Source organism: Ambystoma mexicanum, chromosome 12 (assembly GCF_040938575.1).
Source record: "Ambystoma mexicanum isolate Mex_15411 chromosome 12, UKY_AmexF1_1, whole genome shotgun sequence".
Classification (NCBI taxonomy): domain Eukaryota; kingdom Metazoa; phylum Chordata; class Amphibia; order Caudata; family Ambystomatidae; genus Ambystoma; species Ambystoma mexicanum.
In genome coordinates, this window is record NC_090936.1 from 649,449,263 (window position 1) to 649,475,910 (window position 26,648).

Here is a 26,648-nt window from a genome sequence, read left to right on the forward strand (position 1 = left end):
TTTGGATGGGGCAGAAGATTGCTTCCATTTCTGGGCAAGGGCTAATCTCCTTGCTCTCACTGGGCAAGGGCTAATCTCCCTGCTCTCAGCAACGCCCTGATCACCTTTGGGAAGCTGTTTGATTCCGACTCGGGACGGAGTGCCAAGGAGAAGCTCAAGGGGATGCAGAGAGGGGGAGACGCCCACAATATCTTTGATCCAACTCAAAAGCTCAGTCCAATAAATCTGGACGGACGGACATTCCCACCACATGTGATACCAAGTTCCACGCTGGGCAGAGAGGGAATGTCCCTGTAAACATCTTCGAGAGCCTAGCCGGGGGGAGATGCCAGGCGCGAAGGATCTTAAAATTGTGTCCACAGCCGAGGTATAAAAGGGAACCCAAGAAGAGAATCCTATAGACTGCACCCCAGGCCGCTTCATCCAGAACCTTGCCCAATTTTTCCTCCCAGAAGTGTCTGAAGTTTTGCATACCTTCTAGATTCGCTGTGACCAAAACTCTATAAATCCTAGACAGTGACCCTTTCCTCGCAGAGGATTCTACAATTATTTTTTCTAAGGGTTTGAGGTGGCACCCCAGCTCGGCACACCATGTGGGGTCAGTAAGAATCCCTTTGAGGCGAAGGTATTAAAAAATCGTGAGCGCTCTTTCCCCCATGACTTCAGCTAATTGGTCATACTCAATGAAGTTGTTCTGGCGAAATAATTGCCCAGCTCTCTCCAGACCCATGTCCAACCACACCTGTGTGTCGCCTAGACCCTTTTTACCCAGGTCGAGGGGGGGACCCATAGGGAGGACAAGGGGCATGGCTAGGAGGACAAGATCATATTTGCTTTATCACTCTTCCATGAGGCCCATAGCACTGCTACGGTTGGGGGGTTTTGAGGTGAGAGGGGAGGTCTTCAATAGGGGTTCACAGGAGGTCCCGTACTTTCCTAGGGTGTGTTTGGGTATCCTCAATATATGTCCAATAGGTGACCATCTCGTCCCTCATATGTTCCAGCATTACCCTGAGCTGGACTGCCTTGTGGTATACCCTAAAGTCCAGAAGACCAAAGCCTCCAAAGGATTTTGGGAGAGTCAAAGTTGCATATTTAACCCCTGGTCTTTTCCCATTCCAAATAAAATGTTGGACCACACCGTGCAGGGTCGAGAAAAAAGTGTATGGAATAATGATGGGGAGGGCTGAGAACAGGTAGAGGAGACGGGGAGAATATTAATTTTGATCTACACCATGCGGCCAAACCATGAATGAGTCAGGGCGGCCCAACGTACGAGGTCTACTTTTATCTTAACTAAAATCGGGGAGAAGTTCAGCTCAAAGAGGGCTCTCATGTCCCTGGGGAGGAGGATTCCCAGGTAAGCGGAAGCCTTTCGCTCAATTCTCATTCCCCCTAACTCTTCCCTTCCCCTGATTTCCTGGTCCCTTTCACCCATGGGCATTATACATGACTTGGAAAGGTTAATCTTTAGCCCAGAGAAGACCCCAAAAGCGTGTATCAAGTCTTGCGGTAACTCATAAGTACTGGAACGAGGAAGAGGGACGTGATGGCTATTGTGCAAACTCTGCAGTCCTGTAAGAAAACGCGGACCTTGCTTGAGACCACAACTTAAATGGACCACCAAGCATCTTGTTTTGAGATCCGCAGTCTTGTAATACGGACGAGTCTGACTGAAATCCCGCCTGGTCCACTGAAATCTTCCTAGATATTCTAATCCATCCTCAGATACAACCAAGTGATTCATTGCATGTGTGTGGGGAAATCTGGTTTCCTGTGCCTTTCACCATGCACTTCCAGTCAATCCGGTGAGATCATGAGTCCTCGGACTCTCGTTCGCAAACTCCTTATATTTGTCACGAAAACTCTTCAGTAAATCATCATGTCATGATTAGAGCACTCCTAAAGTCAATAGGTGCCAGAATGGGAACTTATATGTAAACATGCGACACATGCCCTGTTAATACATGTAATATACATAATTATATGTATCAAATGTGATTTGAATAATTAGTAATTGTGAGCAATTCATATTCATTTGAACAATACAACATACTTTATATAACCCCAAAAATATCAAATAAATTAAATCTGTAGCAGTCCAGAGTGTTTCTGTGCAGTCATAACGTGATATACAGTAAACTCCTAAACCACATACTGTTAAAGCAAATTGAAGGGTATATTACAGAGTAATTACAGTGGTCATCTAGGGTTCATCATTATAGTAATTAAATCCATTAGTGGTCGGTTTTGTTTCTGGTGGCTAAGTAAATGAAGAAATGGGAGATCAGTCTCTGAAATTATCCAAAATTGGAATACCCACAACAATGAAGGCATTGGTTGTCTTATCCGAAAAGAGGAAACGGGAAAGCAACAAGTAGCCAAAGAAAGTTACTAGAAATGTCCAGGTTAGGAAACTAGACTCCAGAAAAGCCATTGAAGAGCAACGCAACTAAGCAACAAAGACTGCTAAATAAGTTAAATGAGTAGTTGCGATGGGGTGCATGCTTGTGAAAGACTGAGACAAAATAAAATAAGAAATATGGGGACTGATGGGAAACTTAAAAGTCATGTGAAGAAGAATGGTACATTGCTGTTTGACCTGGATCCTAGAAAATCTGCAATGCAAAACGAGAGTCAAGAATGTTAGTACTTGAATAACATTAAAGGGAATTAACTGGGAGATGCATCCATGCTACTAACGTCCTTTGTACATGTATACTATTACATAGTGGAACAGCAGTGTACTGTTCCTAGGCACTCTTATATTTTAAGTTAGTTAGAAAAATGTACACATTTGCACAAAAATACCCATTCTTAGATCTTTTGATGACACTATCTGATTTATTTTCTGTTTAGCCGGAGTGGTATTTGACCCAAATACTCATGTGGATTAAAAACCATACAAAGTTTTTGGATGAGAGAATACAACCTGTACTGGACAAAGGAGGATCAGCAGTAAATGCAAGGGTAAGGCATTTTAAAATAGAATGTGTACAAGATATGAATTTCTAAATAGCTGTCCAAGTGTGAGATTCTCACTGATACCTTCTGGGCTGTGAGACACAGAGGTTGGGGTGTTGTGCCTACGGTCGTCATCCAAATTGGGATTCCTCAATGCGTTTCAAGAGTTTAGAGTTAGAATTAATAATGTATGGGAAGGACAATACATTGGCAATGTCACAGACAAAGACGAGAAACGCATTGCTTGTTTGATGGACAAAATTCAAGTATGCAACATAATGTATCATGCTTCTAGTTTGTATTTGTCAGCAAAGCTTCCTTTTGTAGATTAATTGTAGGTTTCTCTGCAATCTACCCCTTCCTTCCCTCCAAAAGTGCTGTCCATGCAACCATCCCGATAGCCACCTTAGAATAACATGTGCTGAATAACATGTAATCTCCCAGCATGTTTTAGCCATTTTTACTTCGTGTTCTTTTTGTTTTGGTGCATTTTTGTGGCGCAAGCCACACATTTGCCAAAACCATTGTTAAACAAGAGAGGGAAATGGGGTTCTGAACGCAGAATATCAGGTTGGCTTAGCAACCAGCAATGCCATGGAATGAAATGGACAACTCACTAAAATCTCTTTTTAGCCCGGGGATGCGCCGAACAAAGTGAGGGCTAAAACCAGAACACGGCCATAGCAGACAACGCCCCACCAGCCATTCCGGGGAGTACAATGGGATTCCATCCCCCCTACAGTAGCAGGCCAGGCAGAAGGAATGTGGAGGGGTCCTCTCCCCGACCTAAGGGCGCCAAGCGTCAGTTGGGGGGCGGGGGGAGGCAAGGTGTTGGGAAGAGGTGGGTAAGGGGGGGGGTTGGAGCCAGGACATCCCCTTTTTGCACAGCTTAAAGGGACAAGGAGAAGGGGGAGGCAGCCTCTATCCCCAACACCACGAGCAAGAAAGTAACGGCGTCCGCTCCGATTAACGGAGGCTATTCGCCATTCCAGTCGGGAGTTCATGCTAAAGTAAAGTGAAAATGGAACGGCGTCGGTTCCGCTCTACGGATGCTGCTCGCCAACAAGTGGGCTCACGGAAAGAAAAGTGGGAAAGTAACGGCGTCAGCTCCACTTAAAGGAAGCTGCTCGCCATTCCAGTCGGGAGTCCATGGAAAGTAAAGTGAAAATGTAACGGCGTCAGTTCCGCTCTACGGATGCTGCTCGCCAACAAGTGGGGAATGTAAAGGTGTGCTGCTCAGAGTAGAATATCCTGAAGCAGGACTGACAAATTCGAGTAACGGAGCACCTGTAAGCTACCTCCTGCTTAATAAAGCAACTGCGGCCTATAAATCCACAAATGTGTCAGTGTGTATTTCAAGGGGGTGGTTGGTGAAGGGCATGAGGAGAGGGATTGGGGGGGCCGCCGAAGTAGCAAGGTCGCTTCATGTCACAGATATCACAATACAGGACCCGGGATGGCCCAGTTTGGGGTGTGGCGGCTAAGGAACTCCTCCACTTTATTACCCTATGAGGAGCTCCCTAACAAGATTTGTAAGAAGCAAATCGGCCGGGCTTCACATTTCCCAGCTGCTTAGTGATTTGCCGTGGCACTCGTGACCAGAGTCTGCACTTTGGGCTTTGTGTATGAAACCCCTTCACTGGGTCTGTAAAAGAGATTTTTATCCACGGGGCAGTGACCTGTCGCTGAGTCTCATGCACACTGTACTCTATTTCAGAGAAGAAACCTGCACTTTTCGTAACAACCAAATCGTTTCATATATGATGTGCATCCTACAATCTCTGCACAAGGGTACAAGAAACCCCCTGCTGGAGGTGGGGGCGAGGAAGAGTCCTCCCCCAGTTGTCCTTCATTGGTGCCAATCCAGCCCCTTCCTCTAAATCTCCCGGTCGACCCTCGCACAGCCGCTACTGCTTTCAAGTTTAGACAGCACGTTTCAGGTTTCATGCCCAGGTCTGAGAGCTTCGACGTGGCGGAGCGAAACAATAGTGCCCATTTCCTCTGCCGTGGCATGTTGTTTACCCTCCACCTCCCCACTCTGGAAGAGCGTACACTCCCGAAATGTACACTCGGGCCAACCCGAGTCTGGCAGCTGCTCAGTGCTAAGGGGCTGATCCTTTTGAAAAGATACTTAATTCTTCTTATCCTGTGCAGATCGGTCAGTGGCATTTTAGCCGAGCACCCATTTATGGCCACGTGCACCGATTGTGCCCCGCAGTGACCGTCAAAACAGTAGTTGATTTTGATTGATGTTGTTCAGCTCTCCCTCCAGGCCCGGCTCATATTTTCTCCCCCTCAGGCTGTTGCTCCCCACATTGTTTTGGTTTTGTCTGCCATCACACGTGGACGACTGTGGGAGCTGATATCGGTCCAGCGCCTTCAACCACAGAACAGCCACTCACACACAGGCTGCAGCCTTCTCACCTATTTGGGGCGCAAAGTATTAACTTTTACCGAGAAGTCACACGTGGTCATTTCATCGGAAGGATAGTACTAGTTGGAGCCAACGTCAGCAGCAGAATTCCACTTGCCATTATGCAATAAAATGGGGAGTTGCAACAGGGTCGGACTGGGGCATAAAATGGTCTTGGATACCAATGAAAGAGTACCTCACAGTTATAAATGGTAATTAATTCCTTTTGTGACATTGTTTCAATAGTACCCAAGGGGGAGATTTTTGATAAAATGTGATGCAAATTGTGCATTTTAAAGAATATTTTTTCAGCAACACTGGTTAAAACTACTAACCGTATGGTGAAGCAACTCCTCAAACTGGCCCATATTGGCCAGAAAAGTGCCAAACTTTGACCAAAAAAACGGTCCCACACTACCATTTTACGTTTTTGGTTCAGCCATGGGCCTATTGCCCTATAGGCCAGTCTGACCCTGAGTTGCAGTTTTACATACACAGTAGGCATATCTTATACTGTTTTATTATCCCTTGAATCCCCTCTCTGCTTAGCATCCTGCACATAGGGGTGCACTCGTATATGCCCATATCTTTATAACTCACATTATTAATATACAAAATTGATATTAAACAGATTTTGGAGATAAACAGGCCGCATTTTATTACAGAAAAATCCACACTGATTTTGACGGGGACCCCACAGGTCTTTCACATTATCCATCATCGGTTACCATGACCTTGACCCTAGCAGCCCTGCCGACCCACCAGCTGCCTGATGAGCTGTCCGATGGTCCATTACATAATCCAGTGTCCAGCCAGACAGTCCAATGCCCAAACCTGGGCTAAATATCCATCCATTTGGCAACCCGAGGAGCCACCCCTGCCGTTCACGCCTGCTTGACCTAGGACGCGAGTGACCCCTCAACCCACATCCCGGGTAGCAAATTCATAGTTCATTAGTTCATCTTAGTTCAACATTTTGGTCAAGGTCAGAACATTTTCCATAATCCATTGTGTAGGTCCCCGTCAACAGCAATGGGCTGATTGGGCTAATGTCCTACAGCCCTCCCCACCCTCAAGGTACAGCAAATCAAACGTCAATGTCCAGCCAGACAATACCAAAACTTAGCACGGGCCACCTTCCACCTCATTACAGATGAAAACTATATTGCTTTGCTATGGTAAAAAATCTGGTTGGCGTGTAGCCTCTGATGCCTGTGCACCCCCCTGCACCTTCTCACTTCTTTTGCTCACCGTCCTTTTGCTTTTTGAAACACTTAAGTTCAGTGTGTGAGGATCCCCCACAAGGGGAGCAGAGGTGCTTAAATCTACAGGTGGCACCTTTTGCACAATTATTATTATTTATTAATGTGATAAAGTTTTATACAAACATAAAAAACTTTACACATAATTACATCAAACAATTAGAAATAAAATATATTCGATATACAAGATATATATAGAACTATTATAAACATCACCTCAAATCACTCAAGACAAACCAAATAAAATCGAATCCTTAATAGAACAGATAAATAAATAGGCATATACATACATTTCATCCAAGAGAATGAGAGAGAAAGCACCCTCATAATCATAATACCAATGTAACTAATCACCTTCTATACATACATTTCACGTCCGTTTGCTAAAGAAAAGATCCTCTATACGTCGGGGGGCCCACCCTTGTACTTGTTTTCATATAAGTGGCAGCCTCACGCCACACCTGAAAAAGTGCTAGATGCAGTTTGGGGTTTAGGGTGTTAACACACTAATTCCAAAAATCCGCCTGTTCCATAAATTCTATGTAATGGACGAACTCACCAAGATATTTCATTCACAATGATTCTTGTTGAACTGCCAGCATGTAGTCTTTGGGTTGAAGAACCCACTTGCAGGGTGCCCAGAGTTGTGCTCTATCGCACCAAAGGAAGTAGAGGCTCCAGCATGAACTACTGCAGGGTTCATCTCATCTAACCAACTATTGACATCCCTCTGATCCATCTCATCTCAGGCCGATAGGCTTTCATCTGATGAAATTGTGTATCATACTTCAGCCACGCTGCCAGATCGTACTTGCACAGGGCTGACATGATGATGTTGAGATAATAAAATAGCCCATCATCCAATTCATGCTTCTTTTCAATCAGGACACTAGCATATATGTTAATGTTAATGTATTTTTATCGCGCACTGCCACCAACAGATTTGATCCCCAGGTGCTCTGGCGGATCTGCAAACAAAAGAGGAGGGTTGGGGGGTTAGGGTGAAGTGGGAGTAGAAAAGTGAGAACGGTGGTGTCCTGTTGGCAGCTTCAGTTCAGTTTTTCACTGAGCGCTGAGCTTGGGTGTGATTATCGGATCAAAGTGGGTCCTCATTTGCTTTTGGTGTAGGTTATGTGTTTGTTGTTGCAGTGTGGTGAAGTATGTGAGGTTTGCTGTGCAGAGAAGCGGTTGTGTGGGTTTTTGTGTGAGAGAGGTATGCAGAAAGTTGAGCTTCTGGGTTAGTGGGTTTTTGTCTGTTAGTCTTTGCATTTCTTGTTCCATGTCTCTGATTGTCCTATGGGATTGGTATTTTAGTTTATCCGTCTAGTTGTTAGGTGTGATGGGGTGGCAAGTTTCCATCTGAGATATTTCGGGCTTTGTGTACCAGGTTGAGGCACGCGTTGTCTCCCACTCTGGTAATGGTGCTGTATCTTTACATTCATCAGCTCCCTTCCTATACATTTCCCTCTCGGTGAGCCATAGCTGCCTATGTTTGCTTCGTTGACTAAAGGAGTGTTGACATGTCATCCTTACCCTTACCTCCAGATCTCTCCATATTCGTTCCTTAGTGTGATCCTAACTTATCTTTCGAGGGGATTGGGTCCTCCGACGTATTCCATATCTATGACAGGTAATGTCCACAGCTGTGCTGCTTCGGAAAATCTTTGGCGTCTGCGTCCTGCGTCGATGATGTCGATGCGCCGTCCCCGAGGACCTCCTCCGACGGCCGACGTCACCCGATGCGATAAGTAGGGCGCACGACGCCCATAGCCTCAGTTCCGTTTTTTCCGCGAACGTGTTCGCTTCGTGAATCTCGGTACGCCTCGACTCGTTGGAGTTTGCTGTTTTCAATTCTCGGTTCGTTGAACCTGTTCGGTTTGTGTGAAGACCTGTTCGTGGCGATGTCTTTCTCATCTTCAACCCCGCGTCCGGGCTTCAAGAACTGCGGGCTCTGTGGGTCCAAGATGTCGGTCACGGACTCGCACGACGCCTGCCTCTGGTGCCTCGGGGAGGCCCACGATACGGACGACTGTGTCGACTGCCAGTCGCTCACGACAAAGGCCTTGCGGGAACGCAAGAAGAAGCTGTCGGTAGGCTGGGTGTCTAAGCCCCGGAAGTCGAGGTCTGCGGGGCTTTCGACGGATGACTCGAGGGGTGACCCGCCGCGTCTTCGTCGGAAATCCAGTGGGTCTCCTTCCAGGAGTCGGTCTCGCCACTCCTCCGCCTCTTCGAGGCATTCCCGGAAGCACCGGCATAGCCCGTCGGCGGGTCGCTTATCCCTCCATGCAAGCGACACTAGAGGAATGGGCTTCCTTCGGGAAGCATATGCTAGGGATTCTTGAATCGTAGGGCACCGGTCCGTCCGCGCCTCCGAGTGGGATCGGACGGCACCGGTCGAGAGACACCGCTTGTACGCCTTTGGGCTCGGGTGGTCGTCACGGCTCGCGGGAGAGGTCCCGCTCGGACAAGGGTAGCCGTTCTCGCCATGCCCGTTCTAGGTCTCGGTCCTCGACGCGCTCGAGACTGCGTGATCCTGTGCCGTCTTCAAAGAAGACGTCGACGCCTGTGGCGCCGAGGTCGTCGACGATTTCTCTCGAGGCTCCGCCTCCGAGGGGGTCGTCGAGAGACACGCTCGGAGCTCCGGCTTCGAGGCCTGTGTCGACGCCGCCGATGCTGCCGGCGCTGCAGCTGACGTCGACGACGATTCGCTCGACGTCGACGCCTTTTCTGTCGACGCCGACTCGTTCGGCGCCTTCGAGGCAGTGGTGTCGGAGGGGCCCCGTGGCACGGGGTTTGCCCCTAGAAAGGCTCTGGCTAAGGTCAGGCACTGCTTTGGTCCCCAGAGGTCTTCCTCTCCCTGCCTGGAGTACATTTCAGAGGGTGATGAAGGCTCTGATGGCGGCTTGGTTCCGGTTACGGTTCCTGATGAACTTATCTCGGGCCATAGCCAGTTTGATGACCTGCGGCAGTCGCTGCATGATGCCAGTGGACTGGACACCTTTCCAGAGGTGGAGTTTTGTAGGCCGGAGCCTGGCACTCATGCCAATTCTTCATATCGGCGCCTTATGTCTCGGGTCATAGTACTTGGGTTGGTCATCTCCCCCAGTGGAGTTCGTTCAGGATGATCTCACGGACATCCTTGATCTCGGTCCCCCCACTGACCCGTTTTTTTCTTTTCGTATGGCTCTGCGGAGAAGGGTGGCAGTGGTTTGGACTGCTCCGGAGAGTCTCCCGGCAGTGGGCAAGTCTTTGTCGTGAAAATACCGTCCAGCCAGTAGCGACCCCTGCTACTTGTCTAGGCACCCCACTCCAGAGAGTTTGGTGGTGCAGGCGGCTACGGCCCCGGCAAAGCAGGCGTCGTATGCTACCATCCCTCCGGATAGGGACGACAAACGTTTTGACGGCTGGGCGAAGAAAGTGTTTTCTTCGGGGGGTATGGCGCTTCAGGCGGCCAACTCCATATGTGCCTTGTCTCGTTTCACACACACTCTGTGGAACTGTGTTGCATTAGCGGCTGAACATATTCCCGAAGGGGACGAACAGGATGGTTTCCTCGCTATGGTTCAGGATGGCAAGGATGCGATGTGTGAGGCCGTCCAGTCGGGTTTGGACTAGACGGATTGTGTCAGCCGGTCCATGGCGCCGAGCACCGTAATGCGCAGGTTTGCATGGTTGCGGAAGTCTGGGTTCGCTCCTGATGTGCAATTCCGGCTCCTCAACATGCCCTTTGACGGTGAACACCTTTTTGGCAGCAAGGCTGACGAGAGCCTTGAGAGGTTGCAGACTTCCAAAGCTGCAGCGAAGTCGTTGGGCACTGCAGTTCGCCAACCTCCGCCTTTTCGTCCTAGGGGACAGCAATGGAGGGGAGGTTCCTGTCGCTATTACTCGTCCTTCAGTAAAGCGAGGGGAGCTAGCAGTCAAAGAGGCCATCGTAAGAGTGCCAGAGGTGGAAACAAAGGTACTCGAGGTGCCAAGGCCGCTCGGGCAGTTGCCTCTTTGCCCTCAGGCAACGCCGCAGCCGCTACCACTCAGTCATGAGGCCAGGTCCCATGGTTCGCTGGTTGGGGGAAGGCTGGCGCAGCATCTTGTAGAGTGGCAAGCCATTACTTCGGATGTGTGGGTTCTGGAGATCATAACCCACGGCTACCGTCTTCCTTTTCGGCAGAGGCCTCACGACAATCCACCAGGGAACCTCTCTTTGAAGTGTCCGGATCCGCTCCTTGCGCAGGAAATTCAAGCCCTGCTGGAGAAAGGCGCTATAGAACTGGTGCCTCTAGCGGGGAGGAACAAGGGATGGTATTCCCCTTATTTTTTGATATCGAAGAAAGATGGGGGATTGAGACCCATCATGGACTTGCGCGGTTTGAACAAACTCCTCAGGAAGGATAAGTTCAAGATGGTGACTCTTTCTCAAGTCCTCCAGGCCCTTCAACTTCAGGACTGGTTGGTGTCTCTCGACCTCAAGGATGCTTATTTCCATGTGCCGATCCATCCCAAGCACAAGAAGTACCTGAGGTTCGCGGTTGGCGACTCGCACTTTCAGTTTCGGGTCCTGCCGTTCGGATTGACCTCCGCCCGAGGGTTTTCACCAAGCTCATGGTGGTGGTGGCAGCGCATCTCAGGAAAGGGGGGATTCACGTCTACCCCTACCTGGACGATTGGTTGATCAGGGGGAACTCTCCCGAGCAAGTCCTGGATCATCTGTCCGTCACCTGCCACTCCCTTCACAGGCTGGGCTTCTCCCTCAATTTAAAGAAGTCCCATTTGACACCAACGCAGCGGCTCCAGTACATCGGAGCGGTGCTCAACACATCCCTGGGGCAGTGTTTTCCTCCTCAGGTGAGGGCTCTTCACATTCAGCAGATGGTGAACAAGTTTCAATTTGCCCAGGATCTCCCAGCGTCCGAGTTCTTGAGACTGCTCGGCCTTATGGCATCCTGCATTTTTCTGGTGCCAGAGGCTCATCTGCGGATGAGATCTTTGCAGTGGGCACTCAAGCTTCAGTGGTCTCAGTCCTCCGGCAGGCTGTCGGACCCTGTTCATGTGCCGCCCTCGGTAGCCCGGGACCTTCTGTGGTGGGCCATTGAGGGCAATCTGATGAAGGGGGCCCCATTTTGGCTGCCCTGGCCGGAGGTGACGATCGTGACGGACGCATCCCTCACGGGATGGGGAGCTCATGCCTACGAGTTGACAGTCCGCGGTCGTTGGTCTCCGTCGGAGTCCAGACTCCATATCAATCTGTTGGAGCTGAGGGCCGTCAGGCTATCCCTGGAGGCTTTTCTGCCAACTTTACGCAGAAAGAGTGTCCTGATTCTAACGGACAACACGGTGGCCATGCACTACCTCAACAAAAAAGGGGGGGCGGGGTCACTTCCGCTGTGCAGGGAGGCGATGCAGCTCGAATTCTGGGCCATCCAGCAGGAAGTTTCGATCTCGGCTGTTCATCTGGCCGGAGACGACAACGGGACGGCGGACGCTCTGAGCAGGCAGAGCTCGATCTCTCACGAGTGGGAGCTGGCTCAGGAGATTCTCCTGGAGATCTTTGCCCTTTGGGGGACCCCTCAAGTGGATCTCTTCGCCTCCAGTGTCAACCGGAAGTGCGAAAGGTTTTGCTTGCGGGAATTTCCTCCAAAAGGAGCCTTAGGAGACGCGTTCATGGTGGAGTGGTCATTCCCACTGCTGTACGCGTTTCCTCCAGTCCCCGTCATCCCGCAAGTGCTGCGGAGGTTACGGAGGTTTGGTTCCCGGTTGATCCTCATTGCTCTGGCGTGGGCCCGGAGGACGTGGTACCCGGACCTTCTCGACTTGTCCATCTGCCCTCCACGTCATCTTCCCTACCGAGACGATCTGCTCTCACGGGAGGGGGGGTCAGGTTCTCCATCCAGAGGTCAGATCCCTCAATCTTCACGCTTGGCTTCTGAAAGGTTGAGGTATAAGGATTGGGACCTCCCTGAAGACGTGATGGAGGTGTTGCTCTCGGCCAGGCGGCCGGCAACTAAGTCTCTGTACCGTTGCCGTTGGAGAAAGTTCTTTGACTGGTGCAGAGTTCAGAATGTGGATCCTTTTGAATGTGACATTCCCATGGTTCTGTCTTTTTTGCTTTCTTTGGCCCACAGGGGCTTGCAAGTGGGGACCATTAAAGGTTACCTGGCGGCGCTGTCCATATTTAAGCGCTCGTCTGAAGAGTGTTCCTATTTTAAAATTCCTTTAATTTCGCAGTTTTTGAAAGGGCTCACTAATGTGTTCCCTCCGTCACCTTTCCAGGTGCCCGGTTGGGATTTGAACCTTGTTCTCAAGTTTCTGATGGGTGCTCCGTTTGAGCCTTTGCATTCATGCCCTTTGAGACTGTTAACTCTTAAAACTGTATTTTTGGTTGCGGTCACTTCCGCTCGCAGAGTGAGTGAGTTACAGGCACTTTCAGTTAAGCCACCCTTCACTGTGTTTCTTAAGGACAGGGTTGTCCTTGGAGTTCGTCCTTCCTTTCTTCCGAAGGTGGTGTCGGAATTTCATTAGGCCAGAAGGTTGTTCTGGTAAGGAAGAGGAGAGGCTCCATAGGCTTGATCCTAGGAGAGCGTTAAGCTTTTATATTTCACACATGCCCCGGGTCAGAGTGGAAGATCAACTCTTCATTGGTTACGCTGGAAAGCGTTTGGGACAAGCTGTGACGAAACAGACTTTGTCTCGCTGGATTGTTTTGGCTATCTCTGAGTGTTACCGCTTGGCGGGTAAGGACCCACCGGTCGGCTTGCGGGCCCATTCTACCAGGGGTATGGCTGCCTCTACTGCCCTACAGATGGTTGTTCCTATTCGTAAAATCTGTGATGCAGCCACCTGGGCTTCGGTACATACTTTTGTACATCACTACCCCCTCGATTCCAACCGTGGGCAGGATCTGGCATTTGGCAAGGCGGTCCTTTACTCCGCAATTTGATTGGGCATTCTAAATTTCTGTTTTCTAAATTATTTTCCCACCTCCTTGCATTGGTACTGCTTTGGAAGTCTGTCATAGATCTGGAATACGTCGGAGGACCCAATCCCCTCGAAGAAGAAGTTACTCTCTTACCTGGTAATGTTCTTTCAATCGGATTGTCCGACCGACATATTCCATATCGCTCCCTCCCTGCCTTCCCCGCTACAGAATTTCTTATGCGATTGCAGCTTACGTTTCTGCAAGGCTGTGTGTGTCAGACTGGCAGAAGACTGGTGCCACACGTTCTGGGAAAAAAACTACAACTGAGGCTACGGGCGCCGTGCGTCCTACTTATAACATCCAGTGACGTCGGCCGTCGGAGGAGGTCCTCGAGGGCGGCGTATCGACGTCATCGGCGCAGGACGCAGACGCCAAAAATTTTCCGAAGCAGCACAGCTGTGGTGATTACATGTCATAGATATGGAATACGTCGTCGGACCATCCCATCGAAAGAACGTTACCAGGTAAGAGAGTAACTTGTTCTTCTCCTCCATTGCCCTGATCAGCCATTGGCGACCGGTTCACTGATGGCAGAGGATGTATGACAGGGCCGTTCTTGTTTCGTAGCTGCGTTACCGGACCTGTACAGGGCGCCATAGGTGGTAGGTGGGGCAGAACACCAACGACGTAGTGCTAAGATTTAAATTGGAGTATGAGCGGGGCAGAGCGTGAGTGTAATGACCCCCGAGTCAGCCACTGGAAGACTCGAAGACTAGAACTGGAAGGCAGACTCCACAGGTATAATCAGGTTACCAGGCAGAAAAAACACCAGAGTCTCTGTGTCCTCAAGAAGACTCGGTACAGACTCCACTTCAAATTAAGGGGAAAAGACCCTGCCCCCCCCTAAAAGGGGTCAAGAAACCCCAAGACACTAGTGTGCAAAAAATATGAGGTTGGTTGGCGCCCCCCAACTGCAGGACAATCCCGATCAGACAATAACTGCAACAGTTCTCAAGTAATATTTTAATGACTTTGGAGATAAAATTGTGACACAGTTCAACAGTAGATGGAAAAAATGAGAGACAACTTTGCAGTGGTATTGCAAGATATAAAAAGAGATGTATGCAAGATTGAGGAGGGAGTTGTCACTAATGAGAGGGCGATTCAAGACATTGCGGACGACTCCAGGAAAACAGAAGTGCTCATGGAGCAGCTGGCGACCGCCACCCAGAATCTGGAGCTCCAGGCACAAGACCTGGCAAACGGGTCCAGGAGGTTGAACATTCGTATCAAAGCTTTGCCAGAGGCCGTGTTGGACAGAGATTTGAAGAAGGCGATCTGGAATGCATTTAGTGATCTTCTGGATCCAGAGAACCCAGAAGACGTAAGAGTGGACAGTGTCCATAGTGTAGGGCCATGATGATCGGAAGAAGGGGCTAGGCCAAGGGATGTCTTAGTGGCACTTCATGATTATACCACGAAAGAGAAGATCCTGAATGCAGCAGGGAAGGCAGCCAAAATAACGTATAATGGAACGGACATCCTCCTGTTTCAAGATCTGTCCCAAATAACACTAATCAAGAAAAGACAAATGGCACCTGTCCTGAGAGTACTACGAGACAAGGACATCAGATACATATGAATGTTCCCCTTTGGAGTCATTTTTAAATGGCAAGGGAAACAGAAGGATTGACTTGTATGAAGAAGGAGCAAAGATCTCGGGGATAGACGGAGAAGTTCAGAGCGTGAGCGAACCAACGCAGAGGGGTCAGTATAACCCAAGGAACTAGGAATGGTCAACAGCAAGACCCAAAAGGGGCAAGAAGGGTGGCTATCAACCCTAGCTGAAAGGCCCAGCGATGAAAGGAAAAGGGGAGGTGGGGTCTCAACCGCTAAGGAACAAGCTGGGGAGCCAGCATACAGAGGTATGTCTGGGGCGAACTGAGTTGGGGTATGCCTGGGGAGGGCAAGAAGAGGGTGAATAGTTATGTCCCGGGGGGTAGTGTGGGAGGGGCCATCGAGGTATGGATATGGGAGTACCCGCAGGTAAATGCGCTGGGGAAGGAAAGTGGTTCAATCCTCGAGAGAGCGATCCGAGGGGGCCTAGTGGCCGGTTGAATCCGCCCAGCATAGGTGAGGGGGAAAGGCGGAGAGGGAAGGAGAGGGGTGGAGGGGAGAGGGACGGATGTGAGCAAAGGAGGATGTTGAGCATGAGCAACTACTTGCATAATGGGGACTGAACAGAAAGCCCTGAAGGTGTAACGCTCACCTGATATCCAAAGGGACGCCACTAAGCCTGATTGGACCACTTGCGATCTCGAACCCCTCCCTTGGTGTCTGTTCGGCCGAGGATTGGGCCTGAAACCTTACTGTCTCTTCTTGCTTGGCTCCCACCTCCTTTGAGGACCAAACTTTCCCCTTAAGTCTTCTCCTCACCTTGCTTTCTTATATGATGCGCTCTCCGTCCTGCTTCTCGGTGAAGGGGTGCGTTGTTGATGTGGGCGCTTCGTGACCTATTTGCTTCACTGGTGCAGGCCCTATGAGTCCAGACCTGCTGTAACTCCAGTCCGTCAAGGTAGGTTTGTTGGTTTTGCAGTTTTGATGATCTGTCCTTTTCTTTTTCTCTTGCCCCTGATAATGGCTCTTCTTCTTCCTCTAAGTACAGGAACTGGTCATTGGTGGTGTTGTGCTGCTTGGGGCGAGCACGAGGCGGTGAGTGAAAGCGCGATGCGCAGTGCTATTCGCCTTTTCTTGTGCTGACCTGTGTCTCTCTTTTTCCTTGCAGGCCGCTCAATGTCCCAGAATGAATGCTGGCTGAGAGAGTACTAAGCGGTGAGTAATGCGCAGTTCGTGGCGCCTTCTTGACTTTTCCTGTGCTAACCTGTGTGTCCTCTCTTTTGTAGGTCGTTGTTATGTTCCGGAACGGATGTTGACCAAGAGCGGCTCGAATCCAGGTAAGCGTGTCATTGTTCTTGCTATTTTCGGAATTGGAATGTGGAAACACTTACTAATGCTGTTTTCGTTCTCTTCTTCCCAGGTTGCAGCGTTCCGAAGATGGAGGCGCCGCCGAGATGCTGTGTGCTCCGGACCAGAGGAGCGATGGATGGCAAACAGGATTCTACTCTCAGGTAAGTGTTGTGCTGATGATGTTCTTGTTCTTTCAGGTACGTGGTTCAGGGAATGCAGGCAAGGATCTCAGGAGACCGAGCTGAGCGTCACGCTGCAGAGCGCAGAGTAACGCGAAGCGTGTTCCTCTGCCAGGGGGTGGCTTATATAGCCCCCAGGTATCCCAAGGCCTGACCGCACCCAAAACACTAGACCACATAGCACGGTTCATAGAACTGAGCTATGTGGGGGCATCCATATTGCACAAAAGTTCATTACCAAGTCCAGTTCGCAAATCTTCCTCAGATTATGTATGAGCCTGGCGCCAAAGGCGCCAGGACTGACTCCAGGAGAGTCTCAGATGAGATGGAAAGGCCTTTAAGGCCATTATGGAGGATTGTAGCCTGGCTCCAGTGCCTTGCCTACGAGGGTTAGGGGCAGGAGTCATGACAGAAGGTGATCTCCCTGAATATCCATGGTATTCGTTCCCAAGTGAAGAGGAAAAAGCTGAAAAGATTTTTAAGGAGGGAGGGACTGGATATTATCACACTGCAGGAGACCCCTGTCCAACTACGAGATAGGGATCGAGTGAGACTACAGGGATTCCAGCAACTCTCCCAGTCCAATGAGAATCAAAAAGGGGTGGAGTTCTGATCGCTTTTAGAAATAACTTCGATCTCACAATAGAGATTCCGCTGGTAGATAATTGGCACTACAGGTGAAAGGGAGGGGAGAAGGGTACATAATAGCCACAGTGTACGCCCCCAATCTGGGACAAGACCACTTCTTTCAGACTGCATTGAATAGGTTAGAGACATTTGCTAGGGGCCCAATAATACTTACGGGAGATTTTGACATGGCCTGGGACCTGGGTAAAGGAACTGGTAGGGAAAATGGAAAAACTGGGCTTGATCGATATATGGAGGGAGAGGGAAGGGGACAGGGAAGGCTACACATTCTTCTCCCATGTACATCGCTCGTCATCAAAGATTGATTATGTCTGGTCTTCCCGGTCTTTACTCTGCCGAGTCATGAATATGGAGGTGGGAGCTATATCCATCTCTGACCATGCGCCCATTATACTGAAACTAACGAGGAAGGGAGGACCCCTGGGAATGTGGATGGCACTACCCGTCCTACCTTTATAAGGATAGTACACTGTGGGAGGAGATCGAAGACGGATTTGGGGAGTTTTCCCGGGACAATGGGAAAGAGGACCCTACTATACATATACAGTGGGACGGGTTTAAAGCTACAATAAGGGGCAGGATTATAGAAACCAAAACTTGGAGGGACAAGGAGCTGAGGAAAGTAGAAAGAGACCTCGAAGGGAAGTTTAAGGCGGTAATGGCACGTATGGGGAGTGGAGCAAGTGGGGAAACCAGGATGGAATACAGGGCAATAAGGGGACAATTAGATTAGTTACCGGCAAGGGCGTCAGAACGCTCCCTAGCGTTTCATAGGCAAAAGTACTATGTCAAAGCCAATAAGGCAGATAGGATGTTAGCAAGTATGCTGCAAAGGGAAGAAAAAGTCAAAACAATACTGAGAATTACATTAGAAGGAGGGCAGGTCAGCACACATACAGAAGACATATCCCAGCAATTTTGTGAATTTTACTCCCGTCTATAGAGCACAGAAGGGGCACCGGAAGGGGAACAAATGGAATACCGAGCAGACAAAAAGGTAGCACAAATTACCCAACAAGAAAGAGAGGTGCTGGAACAGAATATTACAAGCGATGAGGTGAAGAGGGCTATCTCATCCCTGCCATCCCCAGGGCCGGATGGGTTTACGTCTGAATTTTATAGAACTTTCAGGGAGACTTTAATTCCTTATCTGGTTCCCCTATATAATGCGTTCGGAAGATCAGAGAAAATAACTCCATCCATGGAAGAATCAAAAGTGGTTCTGTTACCAAAACAGGGTAAAGACCTTTTTCATGTGGATCATACAGACCAATCACCCTGATAAATGTAGACGCTAAGATCTACACAAATATTTTAGCGAACCGGTTGGAGCATGTACCCTCCCCATATCATCAGCACGGAGCAGTCGGGATTATTAAGGGCAGACAGATAAGCGATAATACTGAAAGAATACCTCACCTCATTGAAAAAGTTGGGAAGAGGGGCACGCCCTCCCTCCCAATTACACTTGATGCCAAAAAGGCTTTTGACAGTGTGGAATGGCAGTTCCTTTTTCTAACAATGTAGAAGATGGGATTTGAGGAAACGTTTTTGTCTAAAGTTAGGGTCAACTATCAAAATCCCTCGTTACGCAAGGCAATAAATGGCCATTTATCAGCCACTATCTAAGTCCAAAGGGGAATGAAACGGGGGTGTCCCCTATCGACACTGTTATACGCCATCCACTTGGAACCGTTACTGGAAGCAGTGAGGGCCAATAAGGAGATGCAGGGAATTAAGTTCGGAGGGAGGGAACACAAAATCGGAGATACTGAACCTGGCGACCACCTTTCCCCGGGAGCAAGACCTCCGGAGAGAGTTACCATACATATGGGTGGAGAAATCTATAAAATATCTGGGGGTCAACCTTACTAATGAAATGGAGACGCTCTATGCAGCCAACTATCTACCTCTTTTGGAGAGAATTAAGAGTAAACTGCTGGACTGAGGCCGGTTGAATGTATCATGGATGGGTAGAATCAAAGTGCTCAAAATGGCAAGTCTCCCTCAGGAGTTTGGTTGTAATGTTATATTGAAAAAGTTAATAAAAATGATATGGGAAAAAAAAATAAAGAAACATCAGAAACAGGAGATGCTCTGTGTGTGTTGTGTATATTTGAGGTATGAATGGGATTTTGACTACATTAACAGTATGCCATCAGACGTTTAGGCGTGATAAGGTTTTCTTCAGGATAAAGGGGTGAATACTGCGTCTCTTCCAATGGAGTCACCACCTCCCCTCAGCAGTCATCTCCTCCCATATGATCCTCCCTCATATTACCACTCCCAGGGTCAGGTACAGGTAGCGGCTGCTGTCCCCAGGCCACATGGGAGGATGTCATTGAAGGGGAATTAGTGCTGACTCCAAATGATTCTTCACATAGTACACTCTTCAAAAAAACCACAGTCATGGTTAAACAGAGTATTGTGTTTCTTCATGTTAGTAATAGTGACCATTGTTAAACTGCACACCACAAACTCATTTGTTTCTTTGCCTGCTCATGGCATCATCGCTTTAAAACCATTTTTCTCCCATGTATTCCTTATCTTTGATATTTCCAATATCCAGCTTTGCTGCTTTGGAATTTTTTTTTCAGCTTGGGGCACTATGCGTCGATGCACCTTGGATGCCTCTGTTTAGATGTCGACGTCACTGTAGGTATATGTAGCATGCGCAGCGCCCATTGGCCTCAGTTCTGTTTTTCTGCGCTTACTCTTCTGATGCGGCATGCCTCGTTCCTGACAGGAATACTTTGAATATATCTTCGATAATTTCTGTATTTCTCGAGTTCCTACGTGAAATGGCTTCATCTTCGCCGTTGTCCACTCCTTGATCCAGCTTTAAAATGCTGTGACTGCGGTGCAAAGATGTCCGTGACGGACCTTCACAGGATCTGCCTGTGGTGCCCGTGGTGCCTGAGATTGACTCATCCATCTTCGGCGTGCGAGGACTGCTTATCTATAACGGCCAAAGCCATGAGACAGCGTAGAGGCAAGTTTGCAGCAGGTAAGGCCCAAAAATCCCGCTCTAGACCATCAAAACAAAAGCGAGTCGAGAAAGGAAGTAGGGGTGCACACCATTCGTCGACTTCGATAGACACAAAAAAATGGCGCCATAAACCGCCATCTTCCTCGTCCTCTAGTTCACTGGAACTGGTCGTTTGCCCCACTAAATCTAGTTCACCGGCTCAGTCGGAAGAGTTTAGGCTCTGAACGTAAGGGTTTTCAAAAATGCAGCCTTGCCCCCTCAACTACACCTACAGACGATGCTCTGATCAAAAGACCTCAGAATCACATGAGCCGTGCATCCTTAGACCCGGCGGCCAAGTCTCCTCGAGAGCGATCCCATCCCTGGAGTCGAGAAAAAGTCCCTTTGAGGACTAAGCCATCGACGTCTCTGACGCCGAAGGACTTGATTCCGACAGGACCGAAAGGTGCACCATCGATGCCATCAGCGCAGATAACTGTGGAGAAGCCATTGACGCCTCGAGCGTCAACCTCCTCGACGCCACCGTCGAAACCATTCACGCTACCGTCAAAGCCATAGACTCAACTGTTGAAGCCATCAACGTCAACATCGACAATTTCAACACTTTCGGCTCCTGTGACAACAAATATAATGACAACTTTGGTTGAAAAGACTTATGCTCCTTTGCCACGCTCAGATTTCTTCAAATCTCTCTCTTGATATGATATGATATGGCATTTATAACACGCCTATACACAAGTTTATCAAGGCGCGACGAGGCAATGGAGGGTGAACTCAGGGACGGCAGACAACGATCCTACTAGGACAGGTGTCATTCAGATCCCGTAAGTGCATGGGAAAGGGAAGGAGGAAAGTGCGGAGGGGGAGGAGGGAGGGGTCAGTGCAGTGCATAGGATAATAAAATTGATAACAAAGTAAATGTACGGCCAGCAGGTGGCAAGTGCAAGGGTAAGTGCAGACAACAGGTGTCAAGTGCTGGTAGTGGGACTGTTGGGATACAGAAAACAGTCCCCAAGTGCGGGGGTTACCAGGAAGGCAGTGCAGGAGTGCGACTGGTGGGGGAGCGGGCCTAGGCCCGAGATCAGAGGGTGGCCAGGTAACCAGTGCAGTTTCAGTATCAGCCAGGAAGTCAGCAGGGGAGAGGAGGAGAAAAAGCAGAAGCAAAGAGAAAAGTTTTGAAGTGCTTCCGGAACCAGAGATGATTATCCTCAAGTTCCAGAGGGAGGCTGTTCCAGAGGGAGGCCCCAGCCGAAGAAAGAGATCTACCACCAACTCGTTGCTTGGAGAAGCGTCCAACCCAGAGGGAGTTGGAGGCGGATGAGCGAAGAGCTTGAGAAGGAAGATATTCAGGAAGAGAGCGTTGAAGGTATTGAGGCCCCAGGCCCCAGAAGGCCTTATGGACAATGCACAGGGTTTTTAACTTAATCCCACTGGGAGCCAATGCAGAGATTTCAGTCCTGGAGAGATACGATCCCTGGGCTTGAGGCCAAGGACAAGTCTCGCAGTCCTGTTCTGGATGAGTTGCAGAGGGCCGAGAGTAGAAGCAGGCAGATTTAGAAAGAGGCTGTTGCAATAGTCCAGTCTAGAGAGAACCAGAGCTCTGGAGACAGTGAGATTCTGGGGGAAGGAGAGTAAGGGGAAGGAGAGGAAAGTAAGAATACATCTGAGGAGGTGCAGCTGGTAGTGAGACGTCTTAGAGATGACAGAAATGTGAAGAGAGAAAGAGAGTGTGGAGTCGAAGATGACCCCAAGGTTTTGGCCTCACAAGTGGGAGCAGGAGGAGGGCCAAGAGAGGCCGGCCAGAAAGTGACAGGAAAGGAGGGAGCGGGTGTCCTGATGAGGAGAATCTCAGTCTTACTGACATTAAGGCAGCGATCATTGGCGGCACACCACTCCTGGATGGAAGACAGACAGTCAGAGATGAGAGAGGGAGAAGAGGTGGCTGAGGGTAGCCTGAAAATGAGCTAAGTGTCCTCCGCATAGCACTGGAAGTTGGGGCAGAGCGTGGCAATGCGGTGGGCAAGAAGTGCCAGGTATTGGTTGAACAGCCGGGGAGAGAGGTTAGACCCCTGGGGAACACCACAAGTAGATATAGAGATGGAGGAGAGGAAGGACCCAAGTTGAACCTGGGAGGGTCTATCAGAGAGGAAAGAAGTCAGCCATGCCAGGGCCTGACCGGTGATCCCCAGGTTATCACGGAGACGGTTGAGCAGGATGGCATGGTTGACTGTAACGCTCACCTGGTATCCACAGGGACGTCACTCAGCCTGTTCTGACCTCTTACAACCTCGAACCCTTCCCTGGAGTATACTCGACTGGAGACTGGGCCTGAAACACAGGATTGGTAGAGTTTAACTCCCTATTGTCTCTGTGTGCTTGAACCCCTTCTTCCCCGGGTCCAACCCTTCCCTTTGATCCACAGCTCACCTTGTTTTCTTAGAAAGTGTACTCTCCGTCCTGCTTTCAGCGCAGGGGCGCGTTGATTGATGCGGGCTCGTTGCTGCCTAGTTACTTCACTGGCAAGAGTCTGACAGGTAAGTATAATAAGTCTTTTGAACAGTTCTCTAACTTCATTCCTTTCCTTCCTTAGATGATGGCCGGCATCTGGGGATGGTGACGTGCTGCTGAGATGAGTAGCGCTGAAGGTGAGTGAGAGCGCGATGCGACCCTTTCGTATTTGTATTGAACTGAGTTCTTTTTCTGTGTCTTTTAGGTGGCGTGACGTTTTCAGCGTGGATGCCGGTTATGAAGAAGAAATGCAGTGAGTAAGCGCGGTATGCAGCATCTCTAGATGTTCCCACGCTAACCTGGAGTGTCTTTTACCTCTTGCAGATGGATGAGAAGTTCCGGAGACAGAATTCCCCCAGAGCCGCTGGGATTCTAGTAAGCGTTTAAAGCTCGTACAGTCTTTAAAAATAAGCAAAGATTTGCTGAATGCTTACTAATGCCTTTTTTCTGTTCTTTTCCCTTTTCCTTAGGAAGTGGTGTGCCGGGATGAGAATGACACCGCCGAAGATGCCCGCAGAACATAAGAAGCGATGAATGATGGGCAGAAGCGCTGCAAGGTAAGGCTGTTCCTAATGGTGTTCTTGTTCTTGCAGGAGCTGAGCGCAGAAGAAAGATGCATGCCTACTGGAGACCGATCCAAACACGGTGAGTGTCACGCTGCAGGTGCAGAAAACACAAAGCATGTTTCTCAGCCTGGGCGTGGCTTAAATAGTCTCTGGGTATCCCAGGTGTCTCTGGGCTGAACCACACCCAAAAGACTAGACTGCACATGCAGTTCTGGGAACCAAAATATGTGGAGGCATCCATCTTGTCCCCATCAATGCACTACAAGTCCAATCCCCAATGTTATCCTATGGGAGTGAGTGAGTCTGGTGCCACAAGCGCCAAGTCTGACTCCAAGTGGGTCTTTGGAGGGATGGAGAGGCCCTTGAGGGCCATGTAGGTGATCGTACCCTGGCTCCAGCCTGACATCTTGGAGGGCTGGTGACATGAGGGACAGGAATCATGACAGCGACCGTGTCAAAGGCAGAAGAGAGATCAAGTAAGTTATCGACACAGGGGGTGTTGGAATCAAGGGGGGAGAGCAGGTCTTCACGGATATTCAGGAGAGCAGTTTCTATGCTTCTGGCAGCTCTGAAGCCAGACTGATGATCATGGAGCCAACCAACAGATTCAGTGTGAAAATTGCGCTCAGAGATGGCCAGCTTTTCCAAGAGTTTGCCCAGGAAAGGAGTGATGGAGATTGGGCGATAGTTAGCCAGGCAAGACGGGTCGGCAGAGGGTTTCTTCTATTTATGAAGATGCAGAGGAGTCCTCTGATGAAGGGAGACGCTTTGGGTTACAGTATGGAACACCGTCAGTGCCTAAGGCATTGATATCAGAGGACTCGCGCATGAAGAACTTGCAAGAATGCCTTCACGAAGCTAGTGGTATAGACACCTCTCCTGAGGTTGTATTTCAGACCCTGGTGACCACGCTGAGGTAACATACAGACAACTAATGTTAAGGGTTATGGAGTATATGGGGTGGTCAAGACCTACCCCAGTCTTTGAACAGGACAATCTCACTGATATCTTAGACAGAGGGCCGCAGGAGGACCCAATTGTCCCTTTTCATCAAGCCCTTCAAAAGCGTTTGGCTACAAATTGGGAAGCACCAGAGGTTATTTCAGCTGTAAATAAAAAGCTGACGGCTAACTACAGAGTTTCTAGCTCTGACTCTTTTTACCTCTCCAAGCACCCAACACCAGAAAGTCTGGTAGTTCAGGCAGCCACCTCCACCCGTAGGCAACATGCCTATCCTACGATACCTCAGGATAGAGACGACAACCTTTACGACGCCATGGCCAAAAAGGGGTTTTCGGCCGGGAGTATGGCCTTGAAGTCGGCCAATCCTACGTGCACGCTAGCAAGGTTCACACACACACCCTTTGGTAGTGCATTTCTATGGCAGCTGACCATATCCCCGAAGAGGAGGAGCGAGGCGGATTCCTTAACATTGTCAAGGATGGGAAAGATGCAATGTGCGAATCCCTCCAGACTGGTCTCGACTCTGTTGACAGTATCAGCAGAGCTATGGCGGCTAGTACAGTGATGCAGAGATTTGCCTGGTTGAGAAACTCAGGATTTGCCCCAGACGTACAATCCAGGCTTCTCGACATGCCCTGTGACGCCACTCATTTATTTGGAAATAAAGCTGATGAGAGTTTGGAGAAGCTGCAAACTTCCAAGGCAGCAGCCAAATTCCTAGGAGCTGCAATAAGACAAACTCCAAACCTCCCCATGTGTGCGCCGTGGAGGCGTAGGCCCTTTTGTTACTGCTCCATATTTGGAAAGGGCAGAGGACAGCCAGCTCAAAGAGGACAAAGACGATTCCCCTGTGTTGGATGGGGAAGAAGTACTAAGACCGCAACAGCAGCGGCTGCCTTACCTTCAGCCACTTTGTCAGCCGCTCCAAAACCTCTCTGAGGACTTGATACACAAGACTGCAGTAGGAGGCAGATTATCGCAGCATCTGACAGAATGGCAGGCTATTACTTCAAATGTTTGGGCATTGGAAACAGTTGCCCAAGGTTACTGCCTCCCTTTTGTTCAAAAACATCAGAGTCATCCACCGTTGAGCAACTCTTTCAAAGTTGCTATAAAACCAGTACATGTAGCGGAGAGGAACAAGGGTTGGTATTCCCCTTACTTTCTAATCCCCAAGAAGAACGGGGGATTGAGACCCATCTTGGACTTACGAGACTTGAACAAGTTCCTCAGGAAGGACAGTTCAAGATGGTAACCCTTTCTCAAATCCTTCAGGCCCTCCAGCTTCAGGATTGGATGGTATAATGGGACCTTCAGGATGCTTACTTTCATGTGTTGATCCATCTCAAGCACAGACAGTACCTGAGGTTTCCCGTTGGCGGTTCTCATTATCAGTTTCGAGTTCTGCCATTTGGGCTGACCTCCGCCCCAAGGATATTCACCAAACTGATGGCGGTTGTGGCAGCAAGTCTCAGGAGAGGGGGAATTCACGTTTACCCCTACCTAGACGATTGGCTGATCAGGGCCAGTTCCCCAGAACAAGCTCTGGAACATCTCAGCTATACCTGCCACTCCCTTCACAGACTGGTCTTCTCCCTCAACTTCAAGAAGTCCCACATCACAAAGACTCCAGTTAATCGGTGCAGTTCTGGATGCATCCCTGGGAAAAGCCTTGCGGCCAAAGGTGAGGGCTCAAGGCATTCTGCAGATGGTGACCAAATTCCAGAATGCCTAGCATCTACTGGCCTTTGATTTTCTAAGGTTGCTCGGCCTAAAGGCGTCCTGCATTTTTCTGGTGCCAGAGGCTCACCTGAGAATGAGATCTCTCCAATGGGCTCTCAGGACCCAGTGGTCACAATTCTCAGGAAGGATGTCAGACCTCCTACAAACCTCGGGTAGAGTCTCCCTGGATCTTCAGTGGTGGGCCTGTCTGGGAAAACATCTTGAAAGGAGAACCCTTTTGGCAACCATGGTCGGAGATAACAGTAGTGACGGACGCCTCACTTGCCGGGTGAGGCGCCCATACCAACGATTTGACAATCAGCAGTCGTTGGTCTTCATCGGAGTCCAAACTACATATCAACCTGTTAGAGCTGAGGCAATCTGACTAGCGCTGAAGGCCTTCCTGCCATCTCTTGGGGGGAAAGAATGTCCTGATAATGATGGACAACAATGTGTCCATGTACTACTTCAACAAAAGAGGAGGTATAGGGTCACTACCACTGTGCAGAGAGGCAATGCAGCTCTGGTTCTGGGCAATACATGAAGGGAACCTCTCT

The 26,648-nt window shown here is 49.4% G+C and overlaps 1 protein-coding gene across 1 annotated transcript in view; it reads left to right on the top strand.

The window, feature by feature from the left end:
* RINT1 (RAD50 interactor 1) overlaps positions 1 to 26,648 on the top strand; it is a 1,254,187-nt gene that overhangs the window by 647,885 nt on the left and 579,654 nt on the right. Inside the window, exon 7 of the mRNA XM_069629127.1 lies at positions 2,860 to 2,970. Within this exon, the coding sequence (XP_069485228.1) occupies positions 2,860 to 2,970 (111 nt within the window). The remainder of the gene's footprint in view (positions 1 to 2,859; positions 2,971 to 26,648) is intronic.